Here is a 17,346-nt window from a genome sequence, read left to right as displayed (position 1 = left end):
CTCCCCTCTTGCTACTCACATTTTCAATAACAATCGCATACTTGGAACCTATCACCTCTTTCTCTCTCCCATTACGTAGCTTCCCCTTTGGCCACCACTGCCCTCCTACCACTCATGCCAATTTAATTCAATTAATGTTTACGATGTTCCTGGCTGCAGTGATGCACTGTCTCCAGCTGTTAACTGACTGTTCTAAGGTACTAGCATGCCATCACTTTCACACTCCTTACTCATACTGTTGCGCATGCTCATACATCATTTCACCTCTTACTTTCCATTGTGTCATCCTCTGTACTTCTGTCAGTCACTGGTATCTTTTTTATTTCACTTTACTGTTTTCCTTTTTCACCTTATTCTTCGTATTCTTATTATTGTTATTATTATTATTTTTATACTGTATTCTCAATTATTCATTTATTATTATTGTTCTCCCTTTCATTGCTTCTGATTATTATTATTATTATTATTATTATTATTATTATTATTATTATTATTATTATTATTATTATTATTATTATTATTATTATTATTATATAATTCGCTGGGGCCATCAAGGACCACGTTAAGTCTTGTTGCATTTGACACTGAACTTGGCCTTCTTTAGAGCCCAAATTTCCCTCATTCTTTGTGAGTGGGCCTGCTTACGCTCCTCTGTCCAAGGGGCACCGTGTCTTCTCTTCGGTTGCTCGTCTCGGTTTAGCCTGTTCATCAATATTTTCTTGCGGAAGAGATCTCTGTTAAAGGCATCTTCAGCTGAGATATGTACCATTTGCAGGTCGTCTTTGGTATTTCTAAACCAGGGAATTGTGGTTTTGGGGTTTGAATTAAAAAAGTGAAAGATTTCTTTAGTTAACTTTCTTCTGTCCATTCTTTTCAGATGACCGTAAAATCTTGCCTGTCTTTTTCTGATTGTGTTGGTAATTTTCTCTATTTTGCTGTAGACTTCCTTGTTGGATCTCTTTTGATGGATTCCATTTCTGTACTTTGATCCCAAGATTCCTCTCACAATTTTGCGTTCTCTTTTCTCCAGTTCTTCAAGGAGTCCTTTGTTGGCATTTAGAGACAGGGTTTCGGCTGCATATAGAACTACTGGCTTCAGAACTGTTTCATAGTGATGTATCTTGGTGTTTTGGGAAAGGCATTTTTTGTTGTAGATTGTGCGGGATGTTTGGTAGGCTATTTCCAGTTTGCGTACTCGCTCCTGAAGTGCTTCTTTGTCCAGTCCATTTTTCATGATGATCACACCCAGGTATTTGAATTTGTCTACTCGGGTGATGTCCCCGTATTTTGTATGGAGTTTTGGTGGAGCCTCTTTGATGTTAGTCCTTACTTCTGTTTTCTCAAACGATATCTGCAAACCAGTTTGTTCGGCAATTTCCTTTAAAATTTCAACTTGAGCTCTAGCGGTTTCTATGTCGTTTGAGAGAACAGCAATATCATCGGCAAATGCTAAGCAGTCTGTTGCGATCCCCTTGGATTTGGTTCCTATTCTCAATGGACTGTAGTTGGTTTCCTGTAATCTCACCTGCCAGGTTCTGATGATCTTTTCAAGAACACAGTTGAAGAGTATCGGGGATAGCCCATCACCTTGTCGGACTCCTGTTTTGATGTCAAAGGAATGCGAGAGACATCCGTGGAACTTCACCTTGGATTTTGTATCGGTCAGGGTGGCTCTAATTAATGCCAGCAGTTTCAGATCAACTCCAAATTCATTTAAGATGTTTAGCAGGACTTCCCAGTCAATGGAGTCGTACGCTTTCTTAAAGTCCACAAAGACAGACACATACTGCTTGGACCTTAGTGTACAATATCTGATGATCGTTTTGAGATTTTGGATCTGTTCAGCTGTTGAGCGACCTTTTCTGAACCCTCCTTGGTATTCACCTATTTGATGTTTGACTTGTGCTTCCAAACGCTCCAGGATGGCAAGTGATAGAATTTTGTAAGTCACGGGTAGCAAAGATATTCCTCTGTAGTTGTTGATGTTCTTCATGCTGCCTTTTTTGTGTAATGGATGGATCAAAGCTATTTTCCAATCTTCGGGTAGGGTCTCCTTGTTCCAAATTTCTTCTATTTGCTTTTGCAAGATATCAAGTGATTCTTCTGGGGCATATTTCCATAGTTCTGCTACTACTGAGTCTTCCCCCGGCGCTTTGTTATTTTTGAGACGGGCAATGTGGCGCTTGATTTCATCTCTGTCAGGTGGTCTGGAATCTGGGTACCTGAGTAAGGGTTCCTTGGTCTCAATGGCGCTTTGCGGTTTAGAGCAATTAAGTAAATTCTTGAAGTAATCTGCCAGAATGCTGCAATTTTCTTCATTTGACGTCGCCAGTGTGCCGTCCTTTCGCTCAAAGCATAGAGATGGTGGTTTATAGCCAGTGAGTTTGCATTTGAAGGCTCTGTAGTACTCTCTGCTTTCATTCTTCCTAAAGTTTGGTTCTATCTTTTCAATGAGAGATTTTTCGTATTTACGTTTCTCAGTTCTGAACACCCTAGCTGCTTGGGCACCTTGGGTTTTGTAGGTTTCCCAATCATTTTCTGATTTCATAGAGTTGTACTGTTTCCACGCATTGAGTTTTTCTTGGAGGACTGATTCGCAGGTACTATTCCACCAGGCATGCTTTTTGCTTCTCTTGATTTCTGCAACATCTTTGGCGGCCTCAACAAGGAGACTTTTGGCGTTGTTAAAGTCACAGTCATTTAGTCTAGCCTTCTCCTGGAACTCCTCGACCCTTTGCCGAAGTTTATCATTGTCGAAGCGTGTGATCTGTTTGGTTGTCTTCCTTGTGTTTGCAGGAATTGGTTTGAATTTGATAAGAGACATATAATGATCTGAGGCCACATTGATGCCTTTCTTTACCTTGACATTCATAATCTCAGGGCTGTTTCTCCTGGAGATTGCAACATGATCAATTTGGAACTCTCCGAGAGCTCGGACGGGAGAACGCCAAGTCATTTGCTTTCTGGGTAGATGGCGGAAGTGGGTCGACATGACCTGCAGGTTGTGATTTTCGCAAATGGTCACCGGTCTTTTGCCGTTGGGATTGGTACTTTTGTGAGCAGGGTAATTTCCTATAACTTTCTTGTACTTCTGCTCACGACCTAGTTGGGCATTGAAGTCACCCAAAAGAAGCTTGACATGGTGTTTGGGGATTTTGTTCAATTTTTCATCCAGTACGTCCCAGAAATTATCAACTTCGTCTGGATCAGACTTGTTCTTATTGTTTGTAGGAGCATGTGCATTAACTAGGGCGTAGGTTTTGTTCGCGCATTTAATTGTGAGTATAGACAATCTGTCATTCACAGGTTCGAAATTTGCAACCGATTTAAGGATCTTGGTTCTAACAGCAAGTGCGGTTCCAAGCATCACAGCTCCATTGAGGATTCCTCTTTGCGCTTTGCTCTTGAAAAATCGGTAGCCTTCAGATTCAAAAATCTCTTCATCCGGGTACCTTGTTTCCTGTAGGGCCATTATGGATATCTGATTTTCGTGAAGAGCTTTGGTGAGGGTTTTCAGCTTGCCAGTTTGTGTAAGTGAATTTATATTGAAAATTGCTAGAAAGGTTTTAGATTTTGGCCTGAGTTTTTGACTCTTCGGGTACACCGAGACGCTCTGACTCGTCTCTTGCATGATGTCGAGTCTCACCCAGAATCCAAACGAGACTCGTGCGCTGTGGCGTTCACGACGAGGGATTTATCCGAAGATTTACCCCCTGGGGTATGTTTCTTGAAATGTTGTGCCATCATGCTTTTTGACTTGACTTTGTTTTGGACGGGTACCCATCCTTTTACAACTAGGGTTGTTAGCCCTAGAGGTTGCCTCAAGATGTTTTCTGGCTTCTGGTCATTTACCAGTCTTCACCGTAACCCTGGCAAGGGACCAGTTTTTTTTTCACGGTGGTATTTTATTTCCCTACTACCCTCTGACTCTGCTGGCTGCAGAGCCAGCAAGCTTCCCCATTTCCAATGGGACGTGGCCGATGGAGGTAACCGGTAAATGCCCACACGGGTATTATTATTATTATTATTATTATTATTATGATTATTATTATTATTATTATTATTATTATTATTATTATTATTATTATTATTATTATTATTATTATATTGTTCTTTTCTTAGTATTCCTAGCTATATTTTATAATTATCCCCTTGTCAGTATCCTAGTTCAGTTGTTTCCTATTACAACCTGTATATATTTGTTAAGTTAATATAGTGCCTAAGGATTTGGCACAAGAACATTTTCGTTTGTTGCCCAACAGCTCATGTGTGTGTTCCTTTCGTTGTGCTATTAGTGTTGATTCAATGTTCAATCTACCATGTCTACAAGCATTTTGGACTTTTACCTCAAGCAAAAACAAAAATCTTGTCTTGTACTATTTGATATATCCTGTATTACTGTATATGTGTTTTGCTCAATAAACGGGGGATAGCGGGGGTTAATGCGGGCGGGTGTGGTGTGGCCCTGCTCTGAGGTCCGACTTGGGCGGTCTTGGTCACCTCTGCGCCAACCCCACTCCTCTCTCTTTCCTATAAGTATGTACGACACATACCACTATCAAGAAATATAATTTCCACAATTATAAATTTAATACTCACAGCCTAGAACTACTCGTTTAGCTGTGGCCCGCCCACCTCATTTGTAGGTGGGAATGAAAGAACTTCTTGATGATGATGATACCCATCAATAACCAAAAAAAACACAGTGGGATTAAAAATAAAACACTTGACAAAATAGACTGACTCTCTCGCTGTAACTATTAAAGCACAAATTCAAAAACATAATAAAATAGGTCCATAAGATAAAATATCACAACCAAACTAGTAACTCAAATTACTATAATCTCCAGATAAAACACATCGGAAAAAAGCAAAAGCTATAAAATACATCAAGGACTGAACCAACCATCAATAATCAATAAAAACACAGTGGGATTAAAAACAAAATCATAAATATAAACTTTAACATTGTAAAATTCTAAATGTCTGAAAAAAATCATTCCTGTTTGTACTAACACATCTTAGCTCTTCCTTATTCCTGCTTTTGCTTGTAGTCTTTGATGATCACAATGAACTTAAAAATTTTATTACTAGTATGTATATGTAAGATATTGACTGTGAATAAAATTGTTTAAAATAAAAAAGTTCTTCTTCTAGAAGTGAACCACGTATAGACTTTCAAGGACAGATTTTGTGCTGTTGGTAATAACAGTCGTGTTGTGACAGCCTTAACAAAACTGGAAAAATGTCAGCCACGCACCAGCCTAGGATATGGCATAACAGCCTGAATCATCATGGACAACAACATATTCTTAGTATGTCAGAGAAAGGGATTCATATCTATTTTGATTCCTAATCATCCTCAGGAGGGTGAATGCACCCTTTCTAACCTTCGTACAAGAATGTAAATCTTCTACAACAGAGCCAAGAACTGAATCCAGGGAAATGATGCTGGGTCTCTCCCAGAATCTAAAAATTTGTAAGCATGGAGATCTAGCTGAGTCTGAATGCTTCTAATTACTTATGACAGGTGCCTCTCTTTTGCTTCAATTCTTCTATTCCAATGATCCCTACAGGAGTTTGCAAGGCCAAGACAGTCTATCATTTTCAGATGCAAATGGAAAAGACTGCATGGACTTGGTGAGGAAAAGTTTCAAGAAATGTGGAATTTCAAATTCTATGGATGTTAGTGAGGACGACTATGTATGGGAAGGTGATAAAGTTCCGATGGTGGTAGTTCTGATGACATTGAATGTACACTGGACTAGTTTTATTTCTCATTGTGGTAGTTTTGTGTTTTTATTACTTGTAAAGTATTTTAAATTAGCAATTTTGTGACACATTTGCAGAAATTAAAAAAATCATTGCCTTCAAAAATAAGAAGAGAGGTTACATCATCAACCTAACTGTCCGCTTTGAAAGCCATAAGTCGCAGCCCACAGATGTCAACCTCAGGAAGAGGACGATTTACTTACTACAGAGATAAATACCAGCTAGAAGAAATTAGGCATAGTGGGTCTGATAACTGGAGTGAGGGGAACAATTACCACTTTTGCCACCCTTAAGGGTTCCTTAATAATTCTAGAATATCATTGTTATAATTAGGTTACCATCTACATTTCTCAAGATTGTATATATTTCTTTTGTAAAAGTTAATGAAAAAGTATACTTTGTCACAAGACAACCTCTACATGAGAGGAAGCATTAAATAAATAAATAAATAAATAAATAAATAAATAAATAAATAAATAAATAGATAAATAAATAAATAAATAAATAAATAACAGGCAAACAATGTGAATAAATTATACAATATTTTAGCATGTATCATTTTACAACTTAACATTTGTCTTTATAATGTATGTGTTACAGGAGCATCTGTGGGGACAGCAGTGACATATCCACTGAGTGGCTTAGTGATTGCCAGTTTTGGTTGGGAATATGTATTCTACTTAACAGGGACTCTATCTATAATATGGTGTATATGTTGGTGGCTGTTAGTATTTGATTCACCTGCACAGCATCCACGGCTATCAGAGAGGGAGAGAAAATATCTGGAAAAGAGCTTGGGCAAGTCTGTGTCATTGCGAAAAGTAAGTTTCAACTGTATACAACCACCTTCAATTCCCAATTTTCAAAAGATTCATAAAAATTCCCCTGTTTCAGCATTTATGTAGGGTAATCATCACAGAATTGTATTTTACTTTAAGATCAATAAAAAAAGAATAGCTTGAAGAATAGGCAGGAATATGCCCATACTTTTGTAGATAAATAAGGGTAGAGTTATATAACTTATCTGACTGCTAATTGTAAAAGACTAAAATGCAGTAAAATGTCCCAAATTGGACAATGAATAAAATTGACAAAACACAGAATCTTCATTTGCCAACCACTTACTACATGCAAAACATAAAAATACAAGTGTCAACGCAAGCATGAAAATTCTTCATATCAGCCCGAAAGGACACTCTCTCAATACTCTAAAATAACATGAAATGTGTATAAGCACAATGTCTGAAAACACCAACATTTTCAGGGAATAGACACATTTCAAATCCCATATATTATACTACCTCATCATACACAAATGAAATGTTGGCAATGGACACAAAATACTGTGTCTGTCCTAGGAGGCAGTTGCTGAAGATGAAAGGTCCCACACAGTAGAAAACACACCAACAAGCAATTTATTTACAACATAAAGAAAAATTGTGGTGAAGTAAGTCTACTTCCGTGACATTCATTTTGTGGTCCTAAGTAAGCACTTTTGGTATTCAACATAACCTGAACTTTCAATAGTCAAAAAGCCAATTAGTAGAGAAGATATCTTAAAACACATTAAAGTTAAAAAATTGTGAAGCACCTGTCCTTCCAAAGTTGATGTGCATAGTTAATTATCATGAAATGTAGATATAGACAACCATTCTTCTCCACATCATACAATGTCACATTCTCACAGTCTTTGTTGGACTGTCTGGTCCATTTTCAAATAACTCCCAACTCACAGTATTTCCTTACATCGAGGAACCTTTTAAAAGACTTTACCTTCAGTCACCTCAGAACTTAAACGTATCATATGATATCTAGCCAAAAGTCACAAGACACTCATTGTTTTTGGTTTCAAAGGCACCTGCCATGTAACTAATAGAATGTAGGACTTCTCTCTGCATTTATTTTAGTCCTTACCCAACACGGTAGACTCTCTGCTAACTTCTGGTAAATTGCTGGCAGAATTTGTTTCCATTTTTCCTGTTGTATGATGAACAGTTATGTGTGTTAGTTGGTTCAGTTCGTATGGCACGCAACCAACAATACATCTCATCCCAAGTCAGGTCTTTGAACGACTCACTGAAGCAGGTCAACCTGATTTTCTTCAAACCACTACACAACTGATCTTGCTTAATTGACAGGTGCATTATTGTACTGATACAAAAAATAAAAAGGCCTATTTCAAACTGTTGCCACAGTATGGAAAGCATATATTTGTCTAAAATGTCAAGGTGGATACATGGCAGAGTTCACCAGGAAAAATACCCACAGACCATTATACTACCGTCATCAAATTTTACAATCAAGAAGACAACATACTCTGGTAAATGCCATTCACATGGCATCTGCCAGATTCATCCACTGGCCAAATGAAATCCTAACACCAAGAAGACATTAATTTAGAGGAACTCAATTTAGACTAAGCAATTATCTAGGTAGCATATTTATTTGATTAAAGTTTCCAGATAACACGTTCAAGCATGAGTGAGAAGACATATGACATATAGGGTGGTGCATGAAATGTCAAGCATTGAAAATGGCTTATAATGTGTAAATCTGAGCTCAGAACCATGTCCTTTTGTGAACAAAAACCTTATTTCATGCAACAGAGGACGTTTTTCCTTGTTATTTGTTTTACGTCGCACCGACACAGATAGGTCTTATGGTGACGATGGAATAGGAAAGGCCTAGGAGTGGAAAGGAAGTGGCCATGGCCCTAATTAAGGTACAGCCCCAGCATTTGCCTGGTGTGAAAATGGGAAACAACGGAAAACGCTCTTCAGGGCTGCCGACAGTGGGGTTCAAACCCACTATCTCCCGGATGCAAGCTCACAGCTGCGCGCCCCCAACCTCACGGCCAATTCGCCCAGTAATACAGGACGTTATGTTGCACATGCATACTGGCTTCCAGTTATACAGCATGGTGAACAAAGGGAGGTTTCAACTTGTGAAAATTTAAATTTATAATAATATTCTACCTTTACAATACCGTAATAGTCTTTATTAACAACACTACATTAAACTATATCGGTGGTATATGTTTCGTCCTCTTATCTTCAGTCACACATAAAATCATTGGAAATATGGTAAGGATACATTAAAATTAGTGAATAAAAAGTCTGTGAATCTTGTGAAGCAGCGTATTAGCGTTTTGTCTTAAAAAATTAGGGATGACTCCCTCTTTGAGACAGTTTTTCAAGAAAAGAACGCCCTTACCTATTTTTGCAATTTTGATCTTTAAATTTAAATATTTGTTAGTTCTACCTGCCTGGTTGGCATCAACATTGCACGTGATAAATTACATATTTCAGCCCGTATTGTCAAAAAGTATCAAATTGTGAAAATTTAAATTTATAATTCCACCTTTACAATGCTGTAATCATCTTTATTAACAAGATTACATTAAACTATATTGGTGATACATGTTTCATCCTCTTATAGGACATCTTCAGTCACCCAAAAAATATTAAATACCAAAATTGTGAAAATAGGGTAGGACATTCTTTTCTTAAAAAACTGTCTCAAAAAGGGACTCATCCCTAATATTCACAAGATTCACAGACTTTTTATTCACTAATTTTAATGTGTCCTCAACATATTTCCAATGATTTTATGTGTGACTGAAGATGTCCCATAAGAGGACAAAAAAGGTATCACCAATATAGTTTAATGTAGTCTTGTTAGTAAAGACAATTACAGTATTGTAAAGGTGGAATTATAAATTTCAATTTTCACAAGTTGATACTTTTTGACAATACAGGCTCAAATACAAAATTTATCATGTGCAAAGGGAGGTTGATGCATGAACAGAAGGTGAAAATGATGTTTTTTTATGAGGAAACAAAAAGAGTAGCTCAGAATCAGGAAAGGTTTTGTGTTCATTTCAGTACCCAGCAGGCTCCCTGCTGGCAGACGGTGTATAGGCTGGTCAACCATTTGTAACCAAAGGCAATATCATGGAAAGAAAATGGCCCTGTCTCAAGCCAGTCCACTTACCAGAGGATACTGCTGCTGTGTGAGCGGCTATGGTTTGGAACTCCTACAAATCCATCAGAACTGCTTGTATTCAGCTGGGTATCTCTTGTCGGTCAATTCAGAGAATACTGCAGTCTGAGTTTGACCTTTCCCCATATAAAATTGCAACAGCTCATAAACTAACAGCAAGTACAATTTGCTGCATGGACTATTGCAGAAGGTCATTGCGTATTATATCACATGGTTCAGTGATGAGACTTACATTTATCTCAATGGTGCTGTGAAAAAACAGACTGTCTGGTTTTGGATGACAGAACAACCTGATATTATGCACAAGGGGGGGGGGGGGAGAGGGGGGGAGAGGGGGGGGGGGGGCTCCATGGAATTATTGAGCCAATCTTTTCCATAACAGCATATTGAACAGTGTCATTAGTGTGCATTACATGAACATGTTGCAAAACAGTTTCCTTCCACAACTCTTTGCAACGAGACTACCATTAGAGACATGACTGATCATACAAGATGGAGCTCATCTGCACACAGCAAGTGTTGTTCTGGACTTCCTGCATGAACAGTTACTTAAGTATGGTTCATCCATTATTGGAATATGCAAACAGTGTTTGGGATCCTCACCAAGAATACCTAATAAAAGAAATAGATAGTGTGCAGAGGAAAGCAGCAAGATTTGTAACAGGGGATTTCAGGAGAAACAGTAGTGTGTCAGAAATATTAAAGAAACTAGGGTGGGAAACTTTAAGTAAGAGAAGGGAGAAAACTAGACTTATAGGATTATATAGAGCCTATACAGGAGAAGAAACATGGGGAGATATCCGTGAGAGGCTTCAGTTGGAAAATAATTATATCGGCAGGACTGACCACAAATATAAAATTAGAAGGAATTTTAGCAGAAGCGATTGGGGTAAATTTTCATTCATTGGGAAGGGTGTGAAGGAGTGAAACAGTTTACCAGGGTTAGTGTTTGATCCTTTTCCAAAATCTGTACAGATATTCAAGAAGAGAATAAACAGCAACAGAGAAAATAAATGAAATGTTAGAGGGCATTCGACCAGTGCAGGTTAATGTAATTAAAAAATGTGTGTGAATAAATTAATTCCATCCCCTGGTCTAAGGAGTTTGGACAGCCAAAGTAGGGGACTGCCTGTAGGGGTGAAGTACAGTGGGGACTTCGAGGACCCTGGGACCGCTACGGTAGCTGTGAAGGCCCTTCAGGAACTCTGAAAAGTGGTGGTAAAAGGGGCTCTGGTTAAGATGCAGCAGGTCGTTATGCTACTTAGGTTCCAGAATGGGTAAAGAAAAGAAAAAGTAAATAAATGCAATGTAAATTTTAATCTTATACCAGTTGTACAGTATCATTTGAAGTAATTCCACATACTGTATATCAGATGACTATATTTGTAAGTAGTACAGGAGATATAAGTAGAATTTTGTAAACAATGTAAATTTATTAAGAATGAGCTGTGTGTTTAATAGAAAAAATTGTTAGCGTAAATTACATAATATTGTATTATAGGAAAATATTCTTCTCTTGTTAATTTAATATTTAGTGCTTGACAATAATGTATTTTAGTGTACCATTTGCCACCGAGGTAAACATCTCATTTGCAAATAACGAGATCTGATTTTTTTTTTATTTGACCATTTCGGACATCCTGAATATTTTCAGTTTGGCTTAATCTGGGCATCATATAGCCTGATTTTAATTCCTACTGCGAATATTTGAAGGAGACAATCTACTAACACAAACCGAAAAGTGTACTGCATTTGCAAGCGGCCATTATTCCTTTTTTTTCCCCCCGAGGGTTGAATAGCTGGTTTGTCTCATAGCTGTTGTACACTGAGAAGGTAAGCATATTGAACATGTCCTGAATACTGACCAATCATGCACATTTCAATAAGTGTTGTGATGCCACTTTTTTAATTAAATATGTTGTATATTACATATTCTATGACCAATTTCCAGTGTATGGCATTTCGTGCGCCACTCTGTAGTAGTACATTAACAACCACTTAAGTCACCATGTTTTTAAATGCCAGCGTGCAAATGTGCATGTATTGTGTCATATAGGTGCCACATGTTATTTTGTGGGACGGAGTTCCATGCCTGTTGCACATTCAGTCAAATCAGCAACGGTTAATGCTGGTATTGGATGATGCTGGATTCGTCATCCCATACGTGCTAAATAGATGAAAGGTCCAGTGATCTAGTAGGACAAGGCAACTGGTTGACACTTTAGAGCATGTTGAGTAATAGCAGCAGTATGACAATAAGTGTTATCCTGTTGAAACACACCCCCTTGAATACTGCAAAGGAATAGCAGCACAACAGGTTCACTCACCAGTCCGACATACAAATCCACTGTCAAGATTCTTGGGATAAAGGCAAGAGTGCTCCTGCTGTTGAACTCCTGGTGTAGGTCCAGTGAGATGAAAGCGCAGACAGCTTGGTTCCAAGCACTCACCTGGCCTCCTTCTTAAGAGCTGGCACCAAGACAGAAACGGCTCTCGTCTGAGAACACAACAGATCACCACTCCGCTCTCCAATGAGCTCTAGCTTGACACCACTGAAGTTGCACATGGCAGTGATTCAGAGTTAGTGGAATGAATGCTACAGGACATTTGGCTCAGGGCTGTCCCTCAAGTAATTGATTTGTTACTGTCTGCTGTGTCACTTTGGTGCCAACTGAAGCTGTAATAGCTACTGCAGATTCAATATGATCCACCACTGCCATGTGGCAAATACGGAGGTCTTCCCTCTCCATAGTGGCCTGTGTGTGGCTGGATCCCAGTCTGCTTGAGAAACCGATGCATTTTGGATACATCCCTGCCAAGTCTTTCTGCAATATCGTGGAAAGAATATCCACTTTGCCATAGGCCTATTACACAGCCTCATTCGACCTCAGTAAGCTGTTGACACTGCTTAATCTCCTTAAAGGCATATTTGACTCACACATACCTCACAATATCAACATCGGACGATGACTAACACTCACGAACTGTCCAGTACATATTTAAAGCAAACATGCTTTGCAAGGCCACAGTGGTGCTATTAGCACCACTCTCCATCGACTATCATGCAAACTTGAATAGGCATCATCTTTCAGATATATAAACGTGCCTCTAGAATTTTGTTTACCTAGCACAACTCCTTCTTGGTGTTGGGATTTCATTTTCTGCCAGTTATGTGTTCATTGCATTGGCTTACTGGCAGCAGCACCAACAATGAAAACCAAATTTTATCACTTACCACTGAATCATCCTATCAGTGGCCTGTGTACTTGAGCTGTGACAGAAGTCCTCTGCAATCATTGACAAGGCTGACTGATGATTAGTGCACACATCATGCCTCAAAGTTTTTCAGTCCCCAACAATCAGTTTCCTGGACCTACCAGAGTGATGGTTGCATTCAGTGCTTCCCTGATATTTACACCATCATCGCTAAAGGTGGACTGGCTTTTTCTTTTTTTTGCTATTTGATTAATTTGCACCGACACAGATATGTCTTATGGCGACGATGGGATAGGAAAGACCTAGGAATGGGAAGGAAGCGGTCGTGGCCTTAATTAAGGTACAGCCCCAGCATTTGCCTGGTGTGAAAATGGGAAACCATGGAAAACCATCTTCAGGGCTGCCGACAGTGGAGTTCAAACCCACTATCTCCCAATTCCTGGATACTAGCTGCACTTAAGCGACTGCAGCTATCGAGTTCAGTAAGGGTGGACTAGTGCATCTTTAACTGCTGAGAAATCTCTCTGATGAAATGTCCAAATTTATGGGTCTCTACGATCATACCTCCTTTCTCTCAGAACTCTCTCCACTGACTCATTCTGAGTATGTATGACGTTCAAGGATGTGTGCCAGCACATAAATATAGCATTAGTTATATAATTTGATGACACCTGGAACAAAGTAATATCCAGTGACTTATGGCTATACAGTGTACCTACTTAACATAAGAATCAATTTATTTTTATAGCTAATATGATATACTAATAATGGCATTTGTGTACTGACAGCGAAAACACACTGTGAAGCTATTGATAGAGGAGCTAAGTCAGAGAATATAAAGAGCATGATGTGTGGTAAAAATATTCAACATTGGATTTAATTATTATTATTATTTTTTTTTTGCTAGGGGCTTTACGTCGCACCGACACAGATAGGTCTTATGGCGACGATGGGATAGGAAAGGCCTAGGAGTTGGAAGGAAGCGGCCGTGGCCTTAATTAAGGTACAGCCCCAGCATTTGCCTGGTGTGAAAATGGGAAACCACGGAAAACCATCTTCAGGGCTGCCGATAGTGGGATTCGAACCTACTATCTCCCGGATGCAAACTCACAGCTGCGCGCCTCTACGTGCACGGCCAACTCGCCCGGTGATTTAATTATTAAATATGCCCTGTGTTCTCTCAACAATATTGTAAAACTTTTGAAAACTTGTGTACATCACCATTAATTTCAACTTACCCTTTGGAAACTTTACACTATACTGGTCTCTGCTAAAGTGCATTCATATGTATGAGCACATTTGCCTACAAATACAATTAACCAGTGATAAATGAAAAATATTGTTTCAAACACTAGGCAGTGCAAGGAGAAATGTATCCAGAAGTCTGCATTCATGCAGATGTTCTCCAGAGGACTGCAGGTAATTTAAAATACAGTTGAAAAGTACATAAACTCAGGAAAAATTAAATGAATATGCAAACAACAAAATACTTCATCTTAAGCAATACATAAATGATAGAACAGGAAAGGTATATGCTAGCTAATTAAGGCTATATATTCTATCATGCCAGATGATGGAATTTGATTATTTTTAATACAGAATCAGCATTAATGAGTAAAGGAACAAATAAACTCACTGCTAAATGCCTTAACAGACCCAAAAGTATATTCAATATTTCTTGCTTGCAGAAACTCAAAGATTGTCTTACATCCCAGTCAACTTCATTTTTCAATAAGCACAGCCTTGTTTATCAGATTCACCTAATTGATTTCACCAAAAATTATCTACAAAAGTCTTTTCCAATTCTTATCTAGTTCCAAAGAGGGAAGTGCTAAATAGAGAGTAGTGCTGCAGCAGAAATATTCACAGTTTGTATTTAGTTCCCAAACCCCGTGGTGCAACAGCCCTGCAGAATATGAAGTGTCGTGTGGTCAGCATGACAAATCTTCGTAGCCGTTATTCTTGGCTTTCTAAACCAGGGCCGCCATCTCACTATCAGATAGTTGCTCAATTGTATTCACATAACCTGAGTGGACCTCAAACCAGCCCTCAGATCCAGGTAAAAATCACTGACCTGGCCAGGAATCGAACCTGGGGTCTCTGGGTAAGAGGCAGGCATGCTACCCCTACACCATGGGGCTGGCCTCATCTCATAACCATAAATAACCATAAATATACCGTGTATAAACACGTGAAGTAGACTTCATAATGAAGCATTTCAACTGCACACAAAGTCAATGCTGTGAAAAATTTGAAAAGTAGAGTTATTGCAGATTTTCTTACTTTTAAGTATTATAACAATATACTGGTAAATTCCATTGTTTTATTTAAAATTTGTTTTCAAAATCTAGGCTTCTCCTCTTACAACACCATGGAAAGCCATATTCCTATCTGGACCATTCTGGGCAGTACTTCTGGCATCACAAGGACTAATGTGGGGCACAATGACTCTCTCCATGCAACTTCCTACTTATTTAAATAATGTGCACAATCTGGACATTCAAACAGTAAGTTAATGAACTAGTCGAATGTTAATTATAAAATGGAGAAACTTATTAGAAATTACAAGTATTATTTATTTTATAATGTAATATTTATTCATTTAAAGAATTTCTATGTGAAATCTCATACAGTAAAACTTGGTTAATTCAAACATTTAAAATCTTAATTCAAACCTTTCTTGTGGACTCTTGACATTCCTGTATGACAGAATGTAAAAAATTCAAAGTCAAAATACCTTATTTTCAAAAAATGACATTTATGGATGATGGAATGCTGTTTGGGTAGAAGAGAATAATTTAGAATTATGTTGGTTCTGGAAATGGAACTGTAGTTGTTGTGAAACCCTCAGTAATATTATGAGATGGGCAACAGACAATGTTATGATAGCAAGCAGAGTGAAAAATCAGGTTTTAAGTTTCACCAAGAAGGAAAGTCCTCCCAGTTTTAATTACTGTGTTGATGGGGATGAAAATATCTCATAGGGATCATGTCAGTACAATAGCTGGTGTTGATACAAGAAAAGATCTTCATTGGGATAATCATATGAGTTATTACATAAAGGTAACAGATCTCTTCATATAGCTATCAGGGTATTTAGGGGTTGTAGTAAGGATGTAAAGGAGATGGCATTTAAGTCACTGGTAAGACCCCAATTGAGTAGGGTTCCAGAGTATTGAATTACTTGATTCAAGAACTGGAAAATACAGTATCTGATCGAAAGGAAAGCAGCATTAATTGTTCTGGATGATTTCTGACATAAGAGTAGTGTTGCAAAAATGCTGCAAGCTTTAGTCTGAGAAGACATGTGAGCTAGGAGACAAGCTGCTTGACTAAGTGGTAAATACATATTAGTATTGAATAGGTGGAAACCTTTACTGTGTTACTATTCATATGTTATTCTCAGTTCAATACGGACCAACAACATGAAATTCATAACCCTTGATAAGTGGTAAATTTCAAGGTGTCAGTGAGAGATGGTGTGGAATGACATTAGTAGAAGTTTTTAAAAGTAGAAGGATCATAACATGAAGATAAAGCCATAACTACAGAGGAAACATTGGGGTAAATATTTGTTTATAGGAAGAGAAATTAGAAATATTTATCAAGGGAGATGTTCAATAGATTTTGAACTTCTTTGAAATCACTTAAGAAAAGACTAGGTACACAACTGAGAGGGTATCTGCCACCTGGACAGGAGCCCTAAATGCAGATCAGTGGTGACTGATTGATTAATTGATTGTTTGCTTGCAATTGATTGATACTATAATCTGATGATGCTGATGATGCTTGTTGTTTTAAGGGGCCTAACATCGAAGGTCATCGGCCCCTAATACTATAATCTATCAGCTTCATTGTCCGTATTGATAGTTTGACCACACAAGTATGAAGGATAAGAGTTTTCCACCTAATCAATACTTTATTATACAAAGTGTCTAATAATTTAAATTACATTAAAACACAGTACCGGTTTTGACCTGTTAAATAGGTCATCGTCAGCTGTTGATGAACCTGCTTATTCAATTGCGACTGTACAGAATAAAACATCACTAAGATTAAACAAGAATGCCATTATTCTAATAAAATGTAATGCTTAATGTCTAAGTATATACATATGGTACAGTATTTTGAGGTTAGAAAGCTTTCACTTCCTGGAGTTCCATGAATGCCACATATTCCAAAAAAAAATTATATTATGCTATAATGCTATAATATTATTTAACTGTGCTCTAGAAATGGTAATGAGGGAATGGTTTAGGAAATGTCCCCCCAAAATAAAGATTGGCCGAAAAATCAAAACAAATTGCCTGGATTTTGCTGACGATTTAGCATTACTAGCAGTGGACATAAAAGAAG

The 17,346-nt window shown here is 38.0% G+C and overlaps 1 protein-coding gene across 6 annotated transcripts in view; it reads left to right on the top strand.

Annotated features, from left to right (window-relative positions):
* The window catches only part of LOC136881228 (sialin), a 227,372-nt gene that overhangs the window by 102,716 nt on the left and 107,310 nt on the right, over positions 1-17,346 (top strand). For 5 of the 6 annotated variants that reach the window (XR_011018734.1, XR_010861007.2, XM_067153983.2 and 2 more), the window contains exons 5-6: positions 6,373-6,593; positions 15,342-15,497. Coding sequence is in view for 4 of the 6 variants with exons in the window: in XM_067153983.2 (XP_067010084.2) it covers positions 6,373-6,593; positions 15,342-15,497 (377 nt within the window). In the remaining 2 variants the exon portion in view is untranslated. The remainder of the gene's footprint in view (positions 1-6,372; positions 6,594-15,341; positions 15,498-17,346) is intronic. The other variant, XM_067153992.2, reaches the window with a different exon arrangement.

This window comes from Anabrus simplex, chromosome 1 (assembly GCF_040414725.1).
Source record: "Anabrus simplex isolate iqAnaSimp1 chromosome 1, ASM4041472v1, whole genome shotgun sequence".
Taxonomy (NCBI): Eukaryota; Metazoa; Arthropoda; class Insecta; order Orthoptera; family Tettigoniidae; genus Anabrus; species Anabrus simplex.
Note: the sequence above shows the minus strand (reverse complement) of the source record. Positions and strands in the feature narration are given on the sequence as shown.